The 17559-nt window shown below is 40.5% G+C and overlaps 1 protein-coding gene across 9 annotated transcripts in view; it reads right to left on the bottom strand.

The window, feature by feature from the left end:
• The window catches only part of SORCS1 (sortilin related VPS10 domain containing receptor 1), a 608941-nt gene that overhangs the window by 105956 nt on the left and 485426 nt on the right, over positions 1–17559 (bottom strand). For all 9 annotated transcript variants that reach the window (XR_010115734.1, XM_055249851.2, XM_055249858.2 and 6 more), the window contains exons 10-11: positions 9048–9194; positions 194–296 (exon numbers count right to left, since the gene is read on the bottom strand). Coding sequence is in view for 8 of the 9 variants with exons in the window: in XM_055249851.2 (XP_055105826.2) it covers positions 194–296; positions 9048–9194 (250 nt within the window). In the remaining variant the exon portion in view is untranslated. The remainder of the gene's footprint in view (positions 1–193; positions 297–9047; positions 9195–17559) is intronic.

The raw sequence follows: 17559 nt of genomic DNA, 5'->3' as shown, positions 1-17559 counted from the left end.
CATTGCCTGAGAAAGATTTTGACTGCAAGCATTCTGTCTGTGCAGGGGTTTTCTGCAGACTTGCTTCAGGGCCAGTGGTTTAGGTGCCTTTCAAAAATATTTTCAGCTTGCTCATTAAGTTCCAAGTACAGATATCTAGCTTCTTAAAATAAACACTATTTACCACAGCCAGCAAACCAGGCAAGCTTCTTACCTGATGCCACTATGATGCTTGGAGCTGTGTCTTTGCTAGCAATGATCCCTGATGTGTAGGGATTCTCAGAGACCTTCAGGTGAAGGTGTAGTGAGCAATAGGGCTGAAAAGAGAAATAATAAGTGCCACAAAAATCACATAATCAAAATGGTAATTTGAAGCTCAGAATCCGATCATCCATCCATCTAACCAACCATCCCATTTATCATACATCCATGCACCACTCCAACCACCCATTGTATCTATACCTACCTAACATCTTTCATCCCCCAAATATCTAGTGTCCACTAAGTGTAAAACAGCCTTCAAGTTAGTAAAGACCACCGTTATTTTAGGTATAATATAATTTGGTCTTTGTCATTACAGAGCTTAAAATTTATATAGAGGGCATGAGATCCTTCTATTAATTAGCATAAAAAGAGAATATTTTAACAGCCATAAAAAATGAAGAGACAAAATAGTATGAGATTCTAGAAGGTGGAGAGACTATGCTGAACTTTGAATCATGAATGACTCCAAAAAGAAAACAGTGCCTGAAGCAAAGATGGATAGGCTGTGAACAGTAGGTAGATGTTCAAGAGGTTAAAGAATATTTCAAGCCTGAGTAATAGCAATAATAAAGAAAAAGAGGCAGAAAAGCTGAGCAGCACAGTATGTCATCAGAAAAGACTGAAGAGGAGAAATAGGATACGAAGCCAGGAGAGAAGGTCAAGTCAAGCTGGGAGGATTTTGAAAAAAGTAGGTTGGTATCTCTTAGTCATTCTCCATTTGAGACCTTGGTCTCAGCTGCATAGAAAAAGTATGTGAAATTATCCAAACACCTGCCAGAAAAGTGACCCAGTATCTCTACCAGGGTATTATCAGAATCAGAATTATTCCATATAAAAGTCATACTTGTAGACAAAACGTACTAGTAGTAAAAATTTAAGTGAAAATGTAAGGGACTTGTTTGTGCAGAAACCTCATTCAAGTTATCTGATTGAAATATCAACAGTTTTCAAGAAAAAAGGATAATAAATCTCATATGAATTTTGTTTAAAATAGTTCTTGTACTGAGTTGTCAAAAAATATAAGTTTGTGTTTGAACCCACATTTCTTTTCATATCTCAGGAAGATTACTTTCTAATCTTATCAACTTGAGTTTCTGGAATTACCAATGTATCTCTGTTATTACTTTTATTCTGCTCTGTAAGTTTCAGCCAGCAGACATTCAGACACCTACAGATACAATGATTAAATTTATATAGGATGGAGTAAATGACAAAGTGAAAATGAAACTCAGAAATAAAAAGAGCCAGAACGCTGGTGAAATAAAACAGCAGATCACAATTGGATATTTTCTTTACTACCAACAAAGTAAAACTCTCAAGGTGCACTAACAGTAACAAATGATCGGTTTTGCATAAAAATTTCACGTAAAGCTTTCAAAAAAAGGAATTTTGACTTTATAACGTTCTATAAGAGTAAAGAAGACAGCCCCTATTAGAAGAAATATCAGGCCTAGACTCTTGGCTTTTATTTGTCCAAGAGGAAGATTAGAACAGGTATAATTAAATGCTGTGGATGTTCCAGAACAGCATAGTACAACACTCAGATGATGTAAGACAGGGTAAACCAGGAGTGCAAAACCAGTTTTCCATGAAAGTCTTCCTGATAACTGCAGCCTATCAGGGTCTCCTCTCCTCTAATCTACAACAATTTATTTCACTATGCACAATCTTGTATTATCTATTTCAGGTATATACAGTTATATCCCTCTAAGCATATACTCTATAAATAGAGATAACTGAGGCCGGGCGCGGTGGCTCACGCTTGTAATCCCAGCACTTTGGGAGGCCGAGGCGGGCGGATCACAAGGTCAGGAGATCGAGACCACCGTGAAACCCCGTCTCTACTAAAAATACAAAAAAAAATTAGCCGGGCGTGGTGGCGGGCGCCTGTAGTCCCAGCTACTCGGAGAGGCTGAGGCAGGAGAATGGCGTGAACCCGGGAGGCGGGGCTTGCAGTGAGCCGAGATTGCGCCACTGCACTCCTGCCTAGGCGTCAGAGCGAGACTCCGTCTCAAAAAAAAAAAAAAAAAAAAAAAAAGATAACTGATTAAGTACTGCTTTGCATCTTTTGTGAAACCTAGCATAGAATCTAAACAAGATAATAAACAGAAGCTTGCAATATCAAGTAATGCTTTTTTGTTAGGACATGAAAGATATCACTTTACTATTTTACTTAGAGCAATGCCAGGAGTATGTGGGCTGGATTATCAACCACATAATCTGAATAATGTTGTGAGCATCTGTGTGGCATTCCAGGAAGTAGACTACTGCTTGTGGATTATCCCTAGACATATGAGCTTAACAGAGGACTTTCTGCACCACCAAAGAGAGGACATCCCTAGCCAGGAGAGCACCCAACTTGCAATCTTAAGCCAGTTGCTTGCCACTGCTGGAAGATTTTGCAAGTTATTTGCTACCTGACCTAAGGATTATTTGGTAAGGGGCAATTGCCATCACAAAGGAAAGATGTCAGGCCAGGCATGGTGGCTCATGCCTGTAATCCCAGCACTTCAGGAGGCCAAGGTAGGTGGATCACTTGAGGTCAGGAGTTCGAGACCAACCTGGCCAACATGGTGAAACGCTGTCTCTACTAAAAATACAAAAGTTAGCCAGGCATGGTGGCGAGCACCTGTAGTCCCAGCTACTCAGGAGGCTGAGGCAGGAGAATCACTTGAACCCGGGAGGCGGAGATCACACCACTGCACTCCAGCCTGGGTGACAGAGCAAGACTCCATCTCTAATACAAAACCAAAACAAACAAACAAAAACAACAACAACAACAAAAAAACAAAAAACAAGAACAAAGGAAAGATGTCATTTTTCCATTGGCTACCTCAGCATGCCTCTGTTGCTATGGCTTTCAGAGGGCTGAGATACATTAATCTGAGAAAAAAAGACACCAGTTCACTCAGTAACAGCAACATTAGAAATGATCTTTTGGTGCACTTTTTTCTCCACTCTCACATTTGTGGTACTGGATTGCCCCCAGCTGGTATAAGGAAAATATTCTGTGGCTTTTTTTCTTTCATTTTCTTCAAGGAAGTTACATAGTCTACACAAAGGTTTATGGAAAAAACGTTGTGAAGTGATTCATCTTCACTTTTTTAACTTAAGCTGTTGTACTGACGAGTTTTGGACGTTTGTCCAAGTTAAGTCATAAACAATTAATATAGTTTATATTAGTATATTTTATCCTAATGCTTATCAAACCCCTCCAAGTTTCTGGAGGACACAGGACAAAGCTCTCCAGTCCTTATGCACATTTTGCCCAGGCTGGGGGCACATCATAGGCCCCTCTCTTCCTTTCTCTTGTCTTCTGCCTTCTTTTCTCTCATTAGCAAATATGTGCTGAGTATCTACATATGCTAATAGTCACAATAGTTATCTCCAAGTCAACACAGTCAAAGCACAGCCTGTTCCAAAAGCAGTTCTCCATTTTCCTGACCTTTCCACATTAAGAAAATATGGAAATGTACACCCAAACCACCAATGCCAGCAGCTGACCTACAGAGGACAGAACGACCAGCACACATGCTTGGAAGCTGCCCTTTGCATCCTTACACATAGTCACAGGCCATGGCATATTATCAATTGGTAAATTCTAGGAGCAACTAGACCGTTAGTCTGCAATCTTTTCTGGGTCAGGTACAAAGTTTGGGGATCTGATGCAAACTAAAGACCAAGAAAAAGTGCACACAGACAAGTGTACAGAGTTTTTCACTTAATTTCAGGGAGTCTGCAAACCCCTGAAACCCATAAGTGGACCTCTAGTTACTAGTTACTAGTTACATTTCTTTGCCTGATTCTTTTAACCAACAAAATACTTTGGCTATTGCAAGTGTTCAATAAATGTCTGCTGAATTTAACTGATCCGTTATTATTGTTTACTTCAAATATTTATCATTTACTCCTCTTGTCTAACTGAAACATTGTACCCTTTGACCAATATCTCCCTATTTCCCCTGACTTCTAGCCTCCAGTGACTACCATTCTGTCTCCGCTTCTATGAGTTTGATTGTTTTAGGTTCCACATACAAGGGAGAAATGCAGACTTGGTCTTTTTGTGCCCGGCTTATTTCACTTAGCATAATGTTCTCCAGGTGATCCATTAATTATCTGCTGTGTTTCTAGCATTGTGGATCCCAATGGGGAATTACCATATAATGGAATACATTTCCCCACCATGTAAGAAATCAACTTTAAAAGCTGTTATATTACTTAAGGGTCAACCAGCTTCAAATCCCAATTCTTTCTCCTCAGCCTCTGTATCAACTGCCTTTAGATCCTATTTTCATGGTACCTTTATCTCCATGGTATCTAATCTGCATATTGTACTGAAAAGACAGATCAGAGCTTTTGTAAAGAACAAGCTCCCAAATAGTATCCCCAACACTCTCCCTCCCGAAATACATACTCATTTGTGTAATTTCTTTCCCTGACTTGGAACGCAAATTTATTACATCTTCAATAAAGAGTCAACAGCAAACAGGAAGGACGCCCCTGGATCAACTGGCTGGGTATGGGGAATTCAGCTCCAGCCCAAATCAGCAAAATATATAGAGTCACAGACAATGGAAGAAAGGTGAAAAACAGATTCTCCAATGGAAGAAAGGTGAAAAACAGATTCTCCTGGGGTAGCTGCCTGCTCAGCTCCAGTAGAAAACTGCCAGATAGGCCGGGCGCGGTGGCTCACGCCTGTAATCCCAGCACTTTGGGAAGCCAAGGCGGGCAGATCACGAGGTCAAGAGATCAAGACCATCCTGGCCAACCAACATGGTGAAACCCTGTCTCTACTAAAAATACAAAAATTAGCTTGGCATAGTGGCACACACCTGTAATCCCATCTACTCGGGAGGCCGAGGCAGGAGAATCACTTGAACCCAGGAGGCAGAGGTTGCAGTGAGCTGAGATCGTGCCACTGCCCTCCAGCCAGGGCGACAGAGTGAGATTCAGTCTCAAAAAAACAGAAAAGAAAAGAAAACTGCCAGATGAATCCACAAAGTCAGCACCTCTTTCCATGAAACACTGTGCTTTCCCTAAGGGCCCAAGGATTTGTCACAGGCTCAGTTCAGCTCACATCTTGCCTCTTGGGAGCCCAATCCTGATGCACTGGAGGCAGGTGGACCATGACCTGTAATATTCTATCTAATTGTACAATGCAGTCTTCAGAGGAAAGAAATCCCAGCTGGGCCTTCCAGGCAATCAGTCTAAAAGTCCTAAAAATATAGCCCAAATTACCCTAGATGTTTTATTTCCATAGCATACATTTTTACCAGGAACACTGCATTCGGGCTGTAATTCTGAACTTATTCCACATCTGTAACAGCCCTGCTGGAAAAATCTCTTTTCTAATCACTAGGCTGTGCTTTCAGTGACACTGTCACTTTCCAAGTACTCACAATCTAAAATCGCTTTTTATCTCATCTCTGCCACCAGCTCCCAAGCCTAAAGAAGGTTTTTAACAGTCTTTGTCTGCTGTAGCTCAAAGATTTTCTTTCCTATTTAGTGCCTTTGGCAGATCTTTGTAAAGTGATTTTGGTCTCTCCTCCCTGTTTCCCTTTGTCATTTTCCCCTTCTCACCTGCAGCCTGCTTTCTGAAGCTCGGGTTGAAACTACATTAAACAACAGGGTTAACAAAGAAGGAAGGCTGGAAGACTCCTGAGTTCCATACATCTGTATCCCAATAATCCCTCTTTCTTCTATCTTAATGAGCTTCCTGCTTTTGTTAACTTTGGGTTCCACTTGAGCCCATGAGCTTCAGAAGGTAGACAATGTGACAAATCCTCCAGTGGACTCTCAGAGGGAATCAACGGCTTCCATTAAAATCCAAATGCGAAACTGTCACGATACCTTTCGATGGAGTGCATACTCCCAAGTTGGCACCCCTAATGTTGAGCCCCTCCCACATGGGTTGAGCCCCTACCACATGGCAGGTATGATTCCTGGAGTTGATTCTTTGGAATGGTCAAAAAGACAGGCACCGTCCCTAGGTTCATGAAGCCCACACTTCAGCAGGCAAGACGGACAAGAAAATTAAGCAGTACACCTGCTCATTTCAGATAACAATAAGGACCATGAAGAAAAAAAGAGTTAAGACAATTACAACTTTAGGGGATGCTCAAGAAAGTTCTCTAAAATTAAGATAATGAAGCAATGATCGGAAGGCCAAGAAGAAGCCAGACAAAGAGAAGGACATTTTAAGAGAAATAATAACAAATGCAAAGACCCTAAGACATACATGAACATGGTGAGTTCACGGTACGCAAAGAAACACTCCTCCTCCACCCTGGCTTGCATATAAAGAAGAAAGGGAGGAGGGAGAGGCTGGAGACCAGAGAGGATAACTACACAGGGGCCAGATCACATGGGGCCTCATCGCTCATGATATAGTATTTTTATTTATTCTACATGTATTAGAAGCCATTAGAAGGTTTAAGGAAAGAAGGGATATGATCTGATTTTTCAAAAGTTCAAGTTGATAACATTTACACACAATTTTAAAAAACAGCAATCTAATATATAGTAAAATAAAGTGGATCATTAGTTGCGCTGGGCTGAGAGTGTGGGTTCTAACTGCAAAGAGGCACAAAGGTATTTTCTAGGGCAATGGAAATGTTGTCTTGATTGTAGTAATGGTTATATCGGTATACATAGATATCTGTCAAACTTCATTGAACTATACTCTTAAACTCGGTATGTATGTATATTTTACCTCAAAATAAAGTTGATTCTTTAAAAAAGTGGTCCCATTGGCTGCTGTCTAGAGAACTGATTGCCAAGTAAAAGTGGGAGAACCAGTCAGAAGCCTGTCACTGTGGATCAGGTGAGCAACAATGCTGGCTTGGATTAGGGCAGTCCCAGTGGTGATGGGGAAGTAAGGTGATACTACATTTATATTTTGGAAATACAACAATAAGAGTTTCTGACACTGGGTTGGGTGTTAAGCAGGGGATACCTTGCTAAGCACTTAAAAGCCATTTTTAATCATTCATTTATGATGCCAGAGTCTCCAGGCAAGCCCATTTAGGTGACATGGTTAATTCTCTCTCACAGGCATTTAATCTCCAAAGTGCAGAGTAGAGACCAGCTTAAGGAACTGGCATATCCCATGCATCTTTGGTTAAGCAGCACTATGCTCCAACTTGGCTATAGCTGAACTAGGAAAGTGGCCCTGTTTTTCAAAATGCCACCGAACTGTGCCTTGTGTAGAGTAGGTATTCAATAAATAGCTGCTACATTTACTTACTCTGTCACTGGCATTGTGCACTTACTGTAACAACTGGCTTTTTCCCCCTGTAAATTGCCAGTAATAAGGATAGAAGCTGAGTGGGAGGGTGAATTTTAGACTGCTTCCCTGATGCACAGTGACAACTGTGATATCCTCTGCAACTAATAAGGTCAAGCTATGGCTGCTGGCATCTTCTCAACTAGGAGGGTGACCCACCTACAGCTAGCTATGAGAGATGAACCTGCAAAGTGACTGTCCAGACTTTATGGGATGGAAGGAAGCAAGCTGAGTGCGGATAACATCAAAGTCAGAACCGCATGAAGAGTGTGAATAACTATATACGTGTAGTTCATACACACACACACACTCCTCCCCTACGAACCCTTCTTACTCAGATGAAGTGGTCCTCCCTCTAGGCTTACACAATCAGCTCTCCTTTTTCTAAATTTAGACACAACTTCTGAAGTGTTTTACAGACATTGATAGTATTAATAATGTTTGCAATTTGCAGTTTGCCTCTTCCTCACCTCCTTCTGCATTCACTCGGTACCAAAATTGGGGCAGGCATCAGAGCTACTAAGAGGAATAAGATGTGGCCCTGCAATCTTCCATTTATTAATCTAGTCACATTCAAGTAGCCAAGTAGACTGCAAACTCCTTGAAAGCAGGATTCATCTTTGATCCTCCTTTTGGATGCCATCATATATCAAATATAAAAATAAATTCATACTAATCTATACACTGCACAAATGTAAGACAACTAAAAGAAAGTCATACTTTAAAGTAGGGGTCAGTAAACCTTTGTAAAGGGCCAGATAATAAATATCAGGCTTTTTTTTCATGATACAGAAAATAAATACCTTGGCCTTTGTTCACCAGTCTCTCTCATGACTGCTCAATTCTGCCTTTGTAGAGTGAAAGCAGCCATTGACAATACATGAATGAATAAGCATGACTGTGTTCCAATAAAACCCTATTTAGAAAAACAAGTGGTGGGCCATATTTTTCCCACAGGCTATAGTTTGCCAACTTCAGTTTTACGGAATAAGACATAAATGAAGAGAACATATTATAAAGAATACCAATAAGAGTATAAATCAGTGGTTCTTACCTTTTTTGAGGCATAAACTCCTCTGAAAATATGATTAAACATCTCCACAGGAAAATACACCTACACGACTCTGCATTCACTTCATCAACTCTACAGCTGAATTTATGTATCATTAGTTCTGTAACAGGTTACTCATGAGAAAGTATGTTGCTCAGTGTGTATCCTCACCAGGGATAGAAACTGTCATATTCTCCCTCAAACTACCATTTGAGGCCCTCATCAGAGCTTGGGCGGGAACCAAGGATCCTGGAAGGGCACAAGAAATATGCCCATGTTCTCCCATCTCTTTGGCACATCACACTAGGCAATGCTGTGAGTTTTCTACACCCTTTGCCTTCACGCCCTTCCCCGCTCCCTTTTGTTCATCAACTGAGCAAAAGTCCCAGAACTATCCTCATCCTCTGCTAAATATCCATTTCCATCCCTCTACTGTGTGAGGCATTCTGCTTCAATATGAAGACTCACCAGCAAGCAGTGCACGGGGTCCCCCCTTAGATCCGTGTCCGGCGCCTGCAGCAAACGCCAGTCTCTGCCTTTGTTATATGTGATGAAAGTCTTCACTTGGTTGTCAATCTTCTTGTTAGCCAAGAACATTCCCTTTATCCCTGCTACCTGGGAAAAATTGACATGGCTGAAAAATACATCAATTTGAGAAGGGATACATTTGTTTACTTTAAAAAAGAAAAGAAGGCTGTCAGAGTCAGCTGAGAGCACTTGTCTTGGAGGAAAGAAGGGTTGACGATGGGGGAAGGAGGTGACGCTCAAGGTATAATGACTTCCCAGGCTACTGGACAAACAACAACAGATTGGTGATCCTTATCATATGGGGGTCACAACAAGAGTTTGATAGGGGCTCCTTATTACCCCTAACATAGGCTGACAGGAGCCTGCAGTTGCCAAGAGATAAATTCTCATGGTTTCAGCTCTCTTGCTTGGTAAGTAATAATAAATAGGGGCTACTTTTATTGTTTGCTAGCGTAGCACCCAGAGTCTCAAATACTTGATGTCACTTAATCCTTAAAACACTCCTCTTTGGTATCGTTTATTCTGTTTTACAGATGAAGAAAGCTCAGGCTCATCCAAACAAAGTGACTTAACTAAGGTCACACTGCCCAAGGGCACACAGTAAGTATCAGACTCGGGATTATTAACCCACAACTCTCTGGCTTCACAGCTCATGCTCTTAACGCCTACCCCAATTATCAAGCTATCTGCAGGCATGAGCAGTTGAAAGAGGTCAGTTAAAGCTCCTGAACCAATTACTGTCGCTTTATTTCTGTGTAAGATCTCTCTGTTAAGCCACCAGAATACACTGAACCTAAGAGGACAGCTTTTAAATTTAAATAAATGGCGGTTTCCCTAAATCATCCAATACTCCCTACTTTGTTTTTATAACATGGTTGTTTTCAGACTAAATAGATGCTATTAATTATTTGGCTCTGAAAATATGATTGTCTTCTCTCTTCTATATGTTAGGTAAGAAGCAATAATTAGTAAGTTGTCAAAATATTGCAAAAGCAAGTAATTGTGCATTCTATTTTTCTTGTGTTTTGGAGTTTATCAAACACATTCATGCATATTTTACCCTGCTTGCAATTGTAACAACCCAGGAAAACTGGAGGGCAATGAGGAAAAGGACTGAAACATGTTGAGGAATGCATTCCAATGCTGCATGTATATTACCTCATTTAATACTCAGAATAACCACGGAATAATTATCATTAGCCACATTTTGAGGATGAGGAAATAGACACTTTGACTTGGTGGCTTTCTGGAACACACCTACGGAGTAAGTGAGCAGGCTAACAAGCATATCTGAACCTACATAACTTGGGTCCTTTATAACACGAAAAATTTTTAAGCAGATTAGTGAAGCAATAGCTGTCACCTCTTCAGATCTTGCCAAACACCAAGCATTATGTGCAGTACTTTATTTACAAAACCTCCAATACTCACTACAAACCTGCACCTGCAGCTTTTACCCCAATTCTACAGATGAAGAAACTGAAATCACAGAAGGTTGAGATTCACACCCAGATCTGCCTGACTTCCAACATTGTTTCAACAAATACAGCTTGAATTTGTCAATTCTAAGAGGTTGGGTTTCAATCGACAGAAGACACACATTTTGCCTTTGCTTTTGACAGTCAGACCTCATTAGTGTGTACCTGCTGATCTGTTATCTGGGATAATTTATAGTTGGGCCAAATTTGTACTCTTTTGAAACAACAAGCATGTTAAACAACTAAATGGTATAAATGAGTTGTGGAGAGGAATATTTTGAACTGTTATACTCAGGAAACAAGGTGCATTCTGGGCAATCAATAGCAGCCAGAACAATTTCTTGTGCATTGTCTAACCTCAACAAATGTGGAAGGCATAAGCTCCAGGAGCACTCTACCTCCCAACAGCAGTGTGTTAATTACAAATAATATTTAGTAATTCACTACACCAGCTCTGCAAGGGCTGCCCACCAGGGAACTCCATATTGGTTTTGCATATGTTCAAGAAGCTGTTATATACTTAAATATGAATAAACTGCCAGTTCTTTAAAAAATTAAATTATGTAAATCAGGATTTCACAAAGTCATACTGGCCTTTCCTCTATATCATTCCCAGAAATGACAAATGACCCTGTCTTAGCCATTCAACACTCTAAAAGGTGACAATAAGGGCAGAAGGAATAAAAATGTTACCTATTCCAGTAGTTTCATTGCCCATTTTCCTTCCTACCCTCTCCCTCTTCTGGCAAGGGTACCAGCGCAGGGTTATGCATGTTTGGGAGCTGGTTCATTTGATTTGCAGAAGTGGTGACTTTATTGGCCCCCGACTGCTTGGCATTATCAAATGCCACTTGAGCAAAGAGCTGCGCTTTGTAATTCATCTCTGGCAGCTTGGCCTTCAGGTTTATCTTGAGGAATAAAAACTTGGCAAAGTAAAGAGAATGTGTATCAACAGGGGATAGAGCTGGAGAGGGTCTGCTTATTGCTTATTTTGCTCTTGCAGCCAAGGCACTTTATCCATTTAAGGTAGAGTTTTTTGTTTTGTTGTTTTCTTTTGCTGCTTTGGCCTGGTCTGCAAAGGTGGTCAGTCCTAGTCTTAGGTTTTTGTGCTATTCACTGTTCCTTTCACTCTGAGCTTCAGAAATCCGTCTTTCTGTGTGTCTCACGGAAACCCCTAGGCACGCACGAGCCACTTTCTTCCAGTGCTCTATTCTAAGGTCTCATCTTATGTTTCTTGGAACCTCTACCCTCTCACTGTAGGACTCTGGATATCAAGGGAACTAATACCAAGCATTAGTGCCCCAAATGTGGACTGTGTGTGGGTGTACATGTGTGTACCTGTCTATTCATGTAGTATATGTCTTTGTGTGACTGTAAGGTCTGAGGTTCCACTGAGGATGAGGGGTCATGTTTATGTTTCTAGATAATCTCTCTGTAGCCACACTGCATGCATATTTATGGAATAGAGTGGAGCTGAGGGATGGGGTAGGGTCATTCCCCATTTCTCCTCCTCGCATCTTCTCCCCAGTCATGGTTACCAGAGGCTTGGGTGTTGTACCTTCTAATGCAGAACTCTTACTGCCTATTTCAGTAGGAACAAAAACAGGGGCTGGCGCAGTGGCTCACACCTGTAATCCCAGCACTTTGGGAGGCCAAGGCAGGTGGCTTGCTTGAGCCGAGGAGTTTGAAACCAGCCTGGGCAATGTGACAAAACCCTGTCTCTACCAAAAACAAAAGAAAACAAACAAACAAAAAACCCCAAAATTAGCTGGGCATGGTGGTGTGCAACTGTAGTCCCAGGAAAGTAATATTTCCTACAGAAGCCATGTCTTCCCATAGACACAGAATTTCTGATGACAAAACTCCCATGGGAATGGTACACCCCACTGTTGGAAGTCTGTTCACCTTTGGGAAAAGAATTGTTGCCTTTACTGCCCTTCTGAATTCTGCATAAAGATCTTTAAGAATTCTGAGTGTGCTGGAATGCTACTTTAGTCCCTTTGCTTCTCCTACAGAGAAATTTGCTATCAGACATCTCAAAAGTAATTAATAGTTATTTCTTATTATTTAATATCACATAAGTCAAGATATCATTTTAATTAGACTAAATATGAAGTGTTATAGCTCAAACCTTAAGCCTAACACAAAGTACATCCGTGCATTTCCCGTTGCCAATATGATGGTCTCAGAACACTTCCTTCCCTTCTCTTATCTGACTCTCTTTGTTCACAAAGGCTACCCCCAACTCTCTCAGAAAGCCACTTGATGTGCCTCTATCTATTCATCCCTCAAGATTGAGCTCATAAACCTTTTCCAGAAACCAGAATCTCTTTTCATCCTGATTATCCCAACACTTCTTCTCTGTTCTTTAATTTGTCTCTCATACAGATGGTACCTGTATCTTGGCTGTCAAGAAGTGTGGGATCTTCCTATGGGGCTCGATCTTCCCGTAAACATCTCTAGTACTCCTTATACTCTTTATCATAAATTAATTCCAATTTTGTCATCCCGTGACCTCTCACATTATGGTCTCCTACTCTAATACAACCTTCGGATTGTCATTCACTCCACCAAACTGCTCTTTAAAATTAATAATAGTAAAGTAACTTTATACAAAGAACCCTGTTTGTTTGTTTGAAACAGGGTCTCTCTCTGGCACCTAAGCTGGTGAGCAGTGGTGTGACCACAGCTCACTGCAGCCATGACCTCCTGGGCTCAAGCAATCCTCCCACCTCAGCCTTCCAAGTAGCTGGGACTACAGTTGCACACCACCATGCCCAGCTAATTTTGGGGTTTTTTGTTTGTTTGTTTTCTTTTGTTTTTGGTAGAGACAGGGTTTTGTCACATTGCCCAGGCTGGTTTCAAACTCCTCGGCTCAAGCAAGCCACCTGCCTTGGCCTCCCAAAGTGCTGGGATTACAGGTGTGAGCCACTGCGCCAGCCCCTGTTTTTGCTCCTACTGAAATAGGCAGTAAGAGTTCTGCATTAGAAGGTACAACACCCAAGCCTCTGGTAACCACGACTGGGGAGAAGATGCGAGGAGGAGAAATGGGGAATGACTACTAATGGTTGTAGAGCTTCTGTACTGGACGATGAAAATAACCTAAAATTGTGGTGGTGGCTGTGCAGCTCTGTGAACATACTAGAAACCATTGGATTTTACATTTTAAGTGGGCAAACTGTATGATATGTGACTTATATCTTAATAAAGCTGTTTTAAAGGAAAGATATAATAATAATGGCAACCCAAACTTATTGATTATTAAATTTCAGGTACCAGAGGTTGAACATCCCTAATCCAAAAATCCAAAATGCTCCAAAACTTGGAATGTTTTAAGCACTGACATGATGCTATAAGTGAAACATTCTACACCTAATCATATGTGATGGGTCACAGTCAAAACATAATCAAAACTCTAAAGAAAAATATTTAAGGTGATGAATAATCTCAAGTATACTAATATGTTATTTACTAATTACATAAATGTATTAAATTATTATATATACCCTGAAAATGTGTGCCTATTATGTACCAATAAAAAATAAAAAATAAATTTCTAGAATACAAAAAAACTGTTTCATGCACAAAATTATTAAACTTGTTTAAAATTACCTTTAGGCTATGTGATAAGATATATATGAAACATAAATTAATCCTGTGTGTACACTTGGGTCCCAGTTCCAATATATCTCATTATATATATGCAAATATTCCAAAATCCAAAAATATCTAAAATCTGAAACCCTACTGGTCCCAAGCATTTCAGATAAGGTATACTCAACCTGTACGTGAAAGGCTTTGCAAACATGAACTTGTGAATCTCTGCATGCTTTAGAATTCAAATTATCTTCATTTTACAGAAGAGAAAACTGAAGTTCAGACGTGGCTAATCACTTGCCTAAGGTCATCCCACTGGAGAATCTTAGATCTGGACTCCAAGTCAGTCTGTCTAACTACAGAGTCTACACCCTTAGGCCTGTGGCTGTACTGTCTCTTCAAATTTCTCTCTCATCCTAGAGTGGCCTGAGAGAAATATCATATCAGAATGTTCTACTCAAAGAAATTGTATTTTATTCAGTCATTAGTACATTTACTCTAGTCATTTAACAAATATTTTCTGAGCATCTACTACGTATCATATGATCTTCTAGGCACTTGCAGATATAATACGTAGAAGATCTCAACAGCTATCTTTTTTGAGAGTTAAAACGTGCTAGGTGCTGGGAATTTGTGTTTCTTTGGTGACTTGAAGAAAAAAACACAGATATCTCCCCTGCTTTTTAGGTTTACTTTCTGAATAGTTCTGTTCTGTTCTTATGGGAATCAGTCTTCCCATAAATATCTCTAGTACTCCTTATGCTCTTTATTATAAATCAATTCAAAGGAACTTATGTATTTGTGTAAGAAAACCTTTTGTAAGCTCCATGCAGAGGCTAAGTTGGGAAGATTCCTGTGCAAGAGTTTTTGCTTATTTCTGCCTTTAATGCTGACTAAAAGATGAATACTACCACCCTCTCAATCTCAGACTTAAATTACAAATCCTAAGTGCCAAAATTTGAAAAATAAATTCAAAAGATGAAACAACAACCGTGGCAAGAAAGAGAACATATTCATGGCCACAATTTCTTTGGGCTTTGCGGATGAGATTTTTTTCTCAAGAGAGGACAGCAGGAAGGATAAACATGAGGCCGGGGTGCCTTCACAATCAGGGAACCCATTGGCCAAGAAAAACCTAAATGTTCTTTCCTTCTCTGTTGCCCCAACCAAAGAGCACTCCCCTCCTCAAACAGCACTCTCCTCCTCAAGAGACAGTAGCCTGAAATAATAGTACATTCTTTTATTTTATTATCATTATTATTATTATTATTATTATTATCATTTTGAGGAGGAGTCTTACTCTGTCACCCAAGCTGGCACCATCTCGGCTCACTGCAACCTCCACCTCACGGGTTCAAGCGATTCTCCTGCTTCAGCCTCCCAAGTAGCTGGGACTTCACCACACCCAGCTAATTTCTGTATTTTTAGTAGAGATGGTTTCGCCATGTTGGCCAGGCTGGTCTTAAACACTTAGCCTCTGGTCATTCTTCTGCCTCCGCCTCCTAAAGTGCTGGGATTACAAGCATGAGCCACTGCACCTGGCCAATAGTACATTCAATATCCTGTAATAAATGTATCTTCAATAGGAGAGCATTTTTCTTCTCTACCTCCTAACCTAGATTGTAAGAGGCAGTCTTTCTCCAAGAAATCAAGGTGTATGCTATATTATCATAACCGTTGAGTTTTCTCTTTCAAAGAGAGGGTATTCATAATGTACAGAAGACACTGTGTGTAACAGAACATGCCCTGGTCACTGGCTGTCCTTCATGACACCCACCAGGACTCACTCATATATGCACACATTCTTGTGTATTCTGTATTTGTCAGCCAGGTGGCTTCACTCCCAACACAACCCTTTGCACTCAGCTGGGGTGAACTGTCATTGTCTATTAAGTCAAAGTGCTCTTCATCATCATTAATTAATATTCCCTTCCCAAAGGAGAGAAGGTATCATCCAAACCTGTCAGGCTCCCTCTCATCATCCACACTACACAAAGACATCAGGCATCACTCTTCTCACAGACACTCAGCACATTTTTTTTGCTCTGGCCACCATCAGACATGCAGTCTGATGCACTGCATAATGCACATGATGCACTGGACCATTCATTCTATTCAGGTGTGATGGAGTTTTAGGACACTTGTTTCCAGGCTTTTCTTACACAAATACATCCACCTGACAAGACTATGAGCCATGTGTAAATATGGCCTGAACTTAGCTATAACTAAGGACTTGCTACTAAAGGTGCTGCATAGATATGTCTCAAGCATCAAACTTCTGATTCTCTTTACACTGACTTTTCCCCAGATCATTTTCTTCTTCCAGTCTTCTGTTTTCCACTGGTATGCAAAGTCTAACCCTATTTACCCTGCCCTTCTATGTTCTTCAGTCTTAATGCTATCACTCTTCCACAACCAAATACAAGCCCAGATGCTGATCCTTCAGGGAAAATGTGACAGTCTACAGTTGAGAGTTTGCACACTCTAGGGTTTAGGTCCTAACTCTGCCACTTACCATCTATGGGGTCTTGCAAAAGTTGCTGTATTCTCTCTGCCTCCATTTACTTATATTTGAAGTGAAAGTGACAACAGTCCCTACCTCATAAAGTTAATGTATGTATTGAATGAGACAGTATGGAAGGTTCTTTACACCATGCCTGGCACAAAGTGGCCCAAAATATTAGCCATTATTAATGATATCAACAAAAGTCATTTCTAGTATTTTTGCTCTGAGGCCAACTTTCCTAGCTCTCATTTCTTGGCTCTCCTGAATGGAGTCCAATTGACACTGGTGGAAAATTCTGATATTTCAATAACTAAACCATACAATCTGTACCCTCAACACTTTGTCTCCAGCATTTCTCTCTCTCATTCCACACATACACATAGTTCTAGGGTAAAGAACACAGAATCTGTAGCCAGGTTCCAATATATTTGCAAACAAAATGCTTAATTTTAATGAGCACAGTGCTTCCTTCTGCATTTTGTACAAGGCCCACCAGCAATGCACATCCTTGATACACAGATCTACATGTTTATACATTATACAGTTCACCTCTGCTAAAATAGCCCGAAGAGCTCACAAATGCAGGAATAGCACATAATTGGCATGCAGAAGCAAACAAACAAAGAACAAAGGCCATCTTCTTCACTCACCCTAAATGTGAGCAGACATGCACTCCATGTATGCTATCTCTGTAACCCCCACCTCATGTGTTGCTCATCTTTGCTCCTTAGTAATTAATTTATGGATTTTCTTACTTCTCATTTATCTCTAAACTCTCATCATTCATTGCAATTCTACTGGGAAATTCATGCTGGATGGCTTTCAGCTTCCTGCTAGCCAGAACAATCAGATTTAAGGGAACATTTGTGCC

Source organism: Symphalangus syndactylus, chromosome 2 (genome assembly GCF_028878055.3).
Source record: "Symphalangus syndactylus isolate Jambi chromosome 2, NHGRI_mSymSyn1-v2.1_pri, whole genome shotgun sequence".
Taxonomy (NCBI): Eukaryota; Metazoa; Chordata; class Mammalia; order Primates; family Hylobatidae; genus Symphalangus; species Symphalangus syndactylus.
This window is presented reverse-complemented; position numbering and strand designations above follow the sequence as displayed.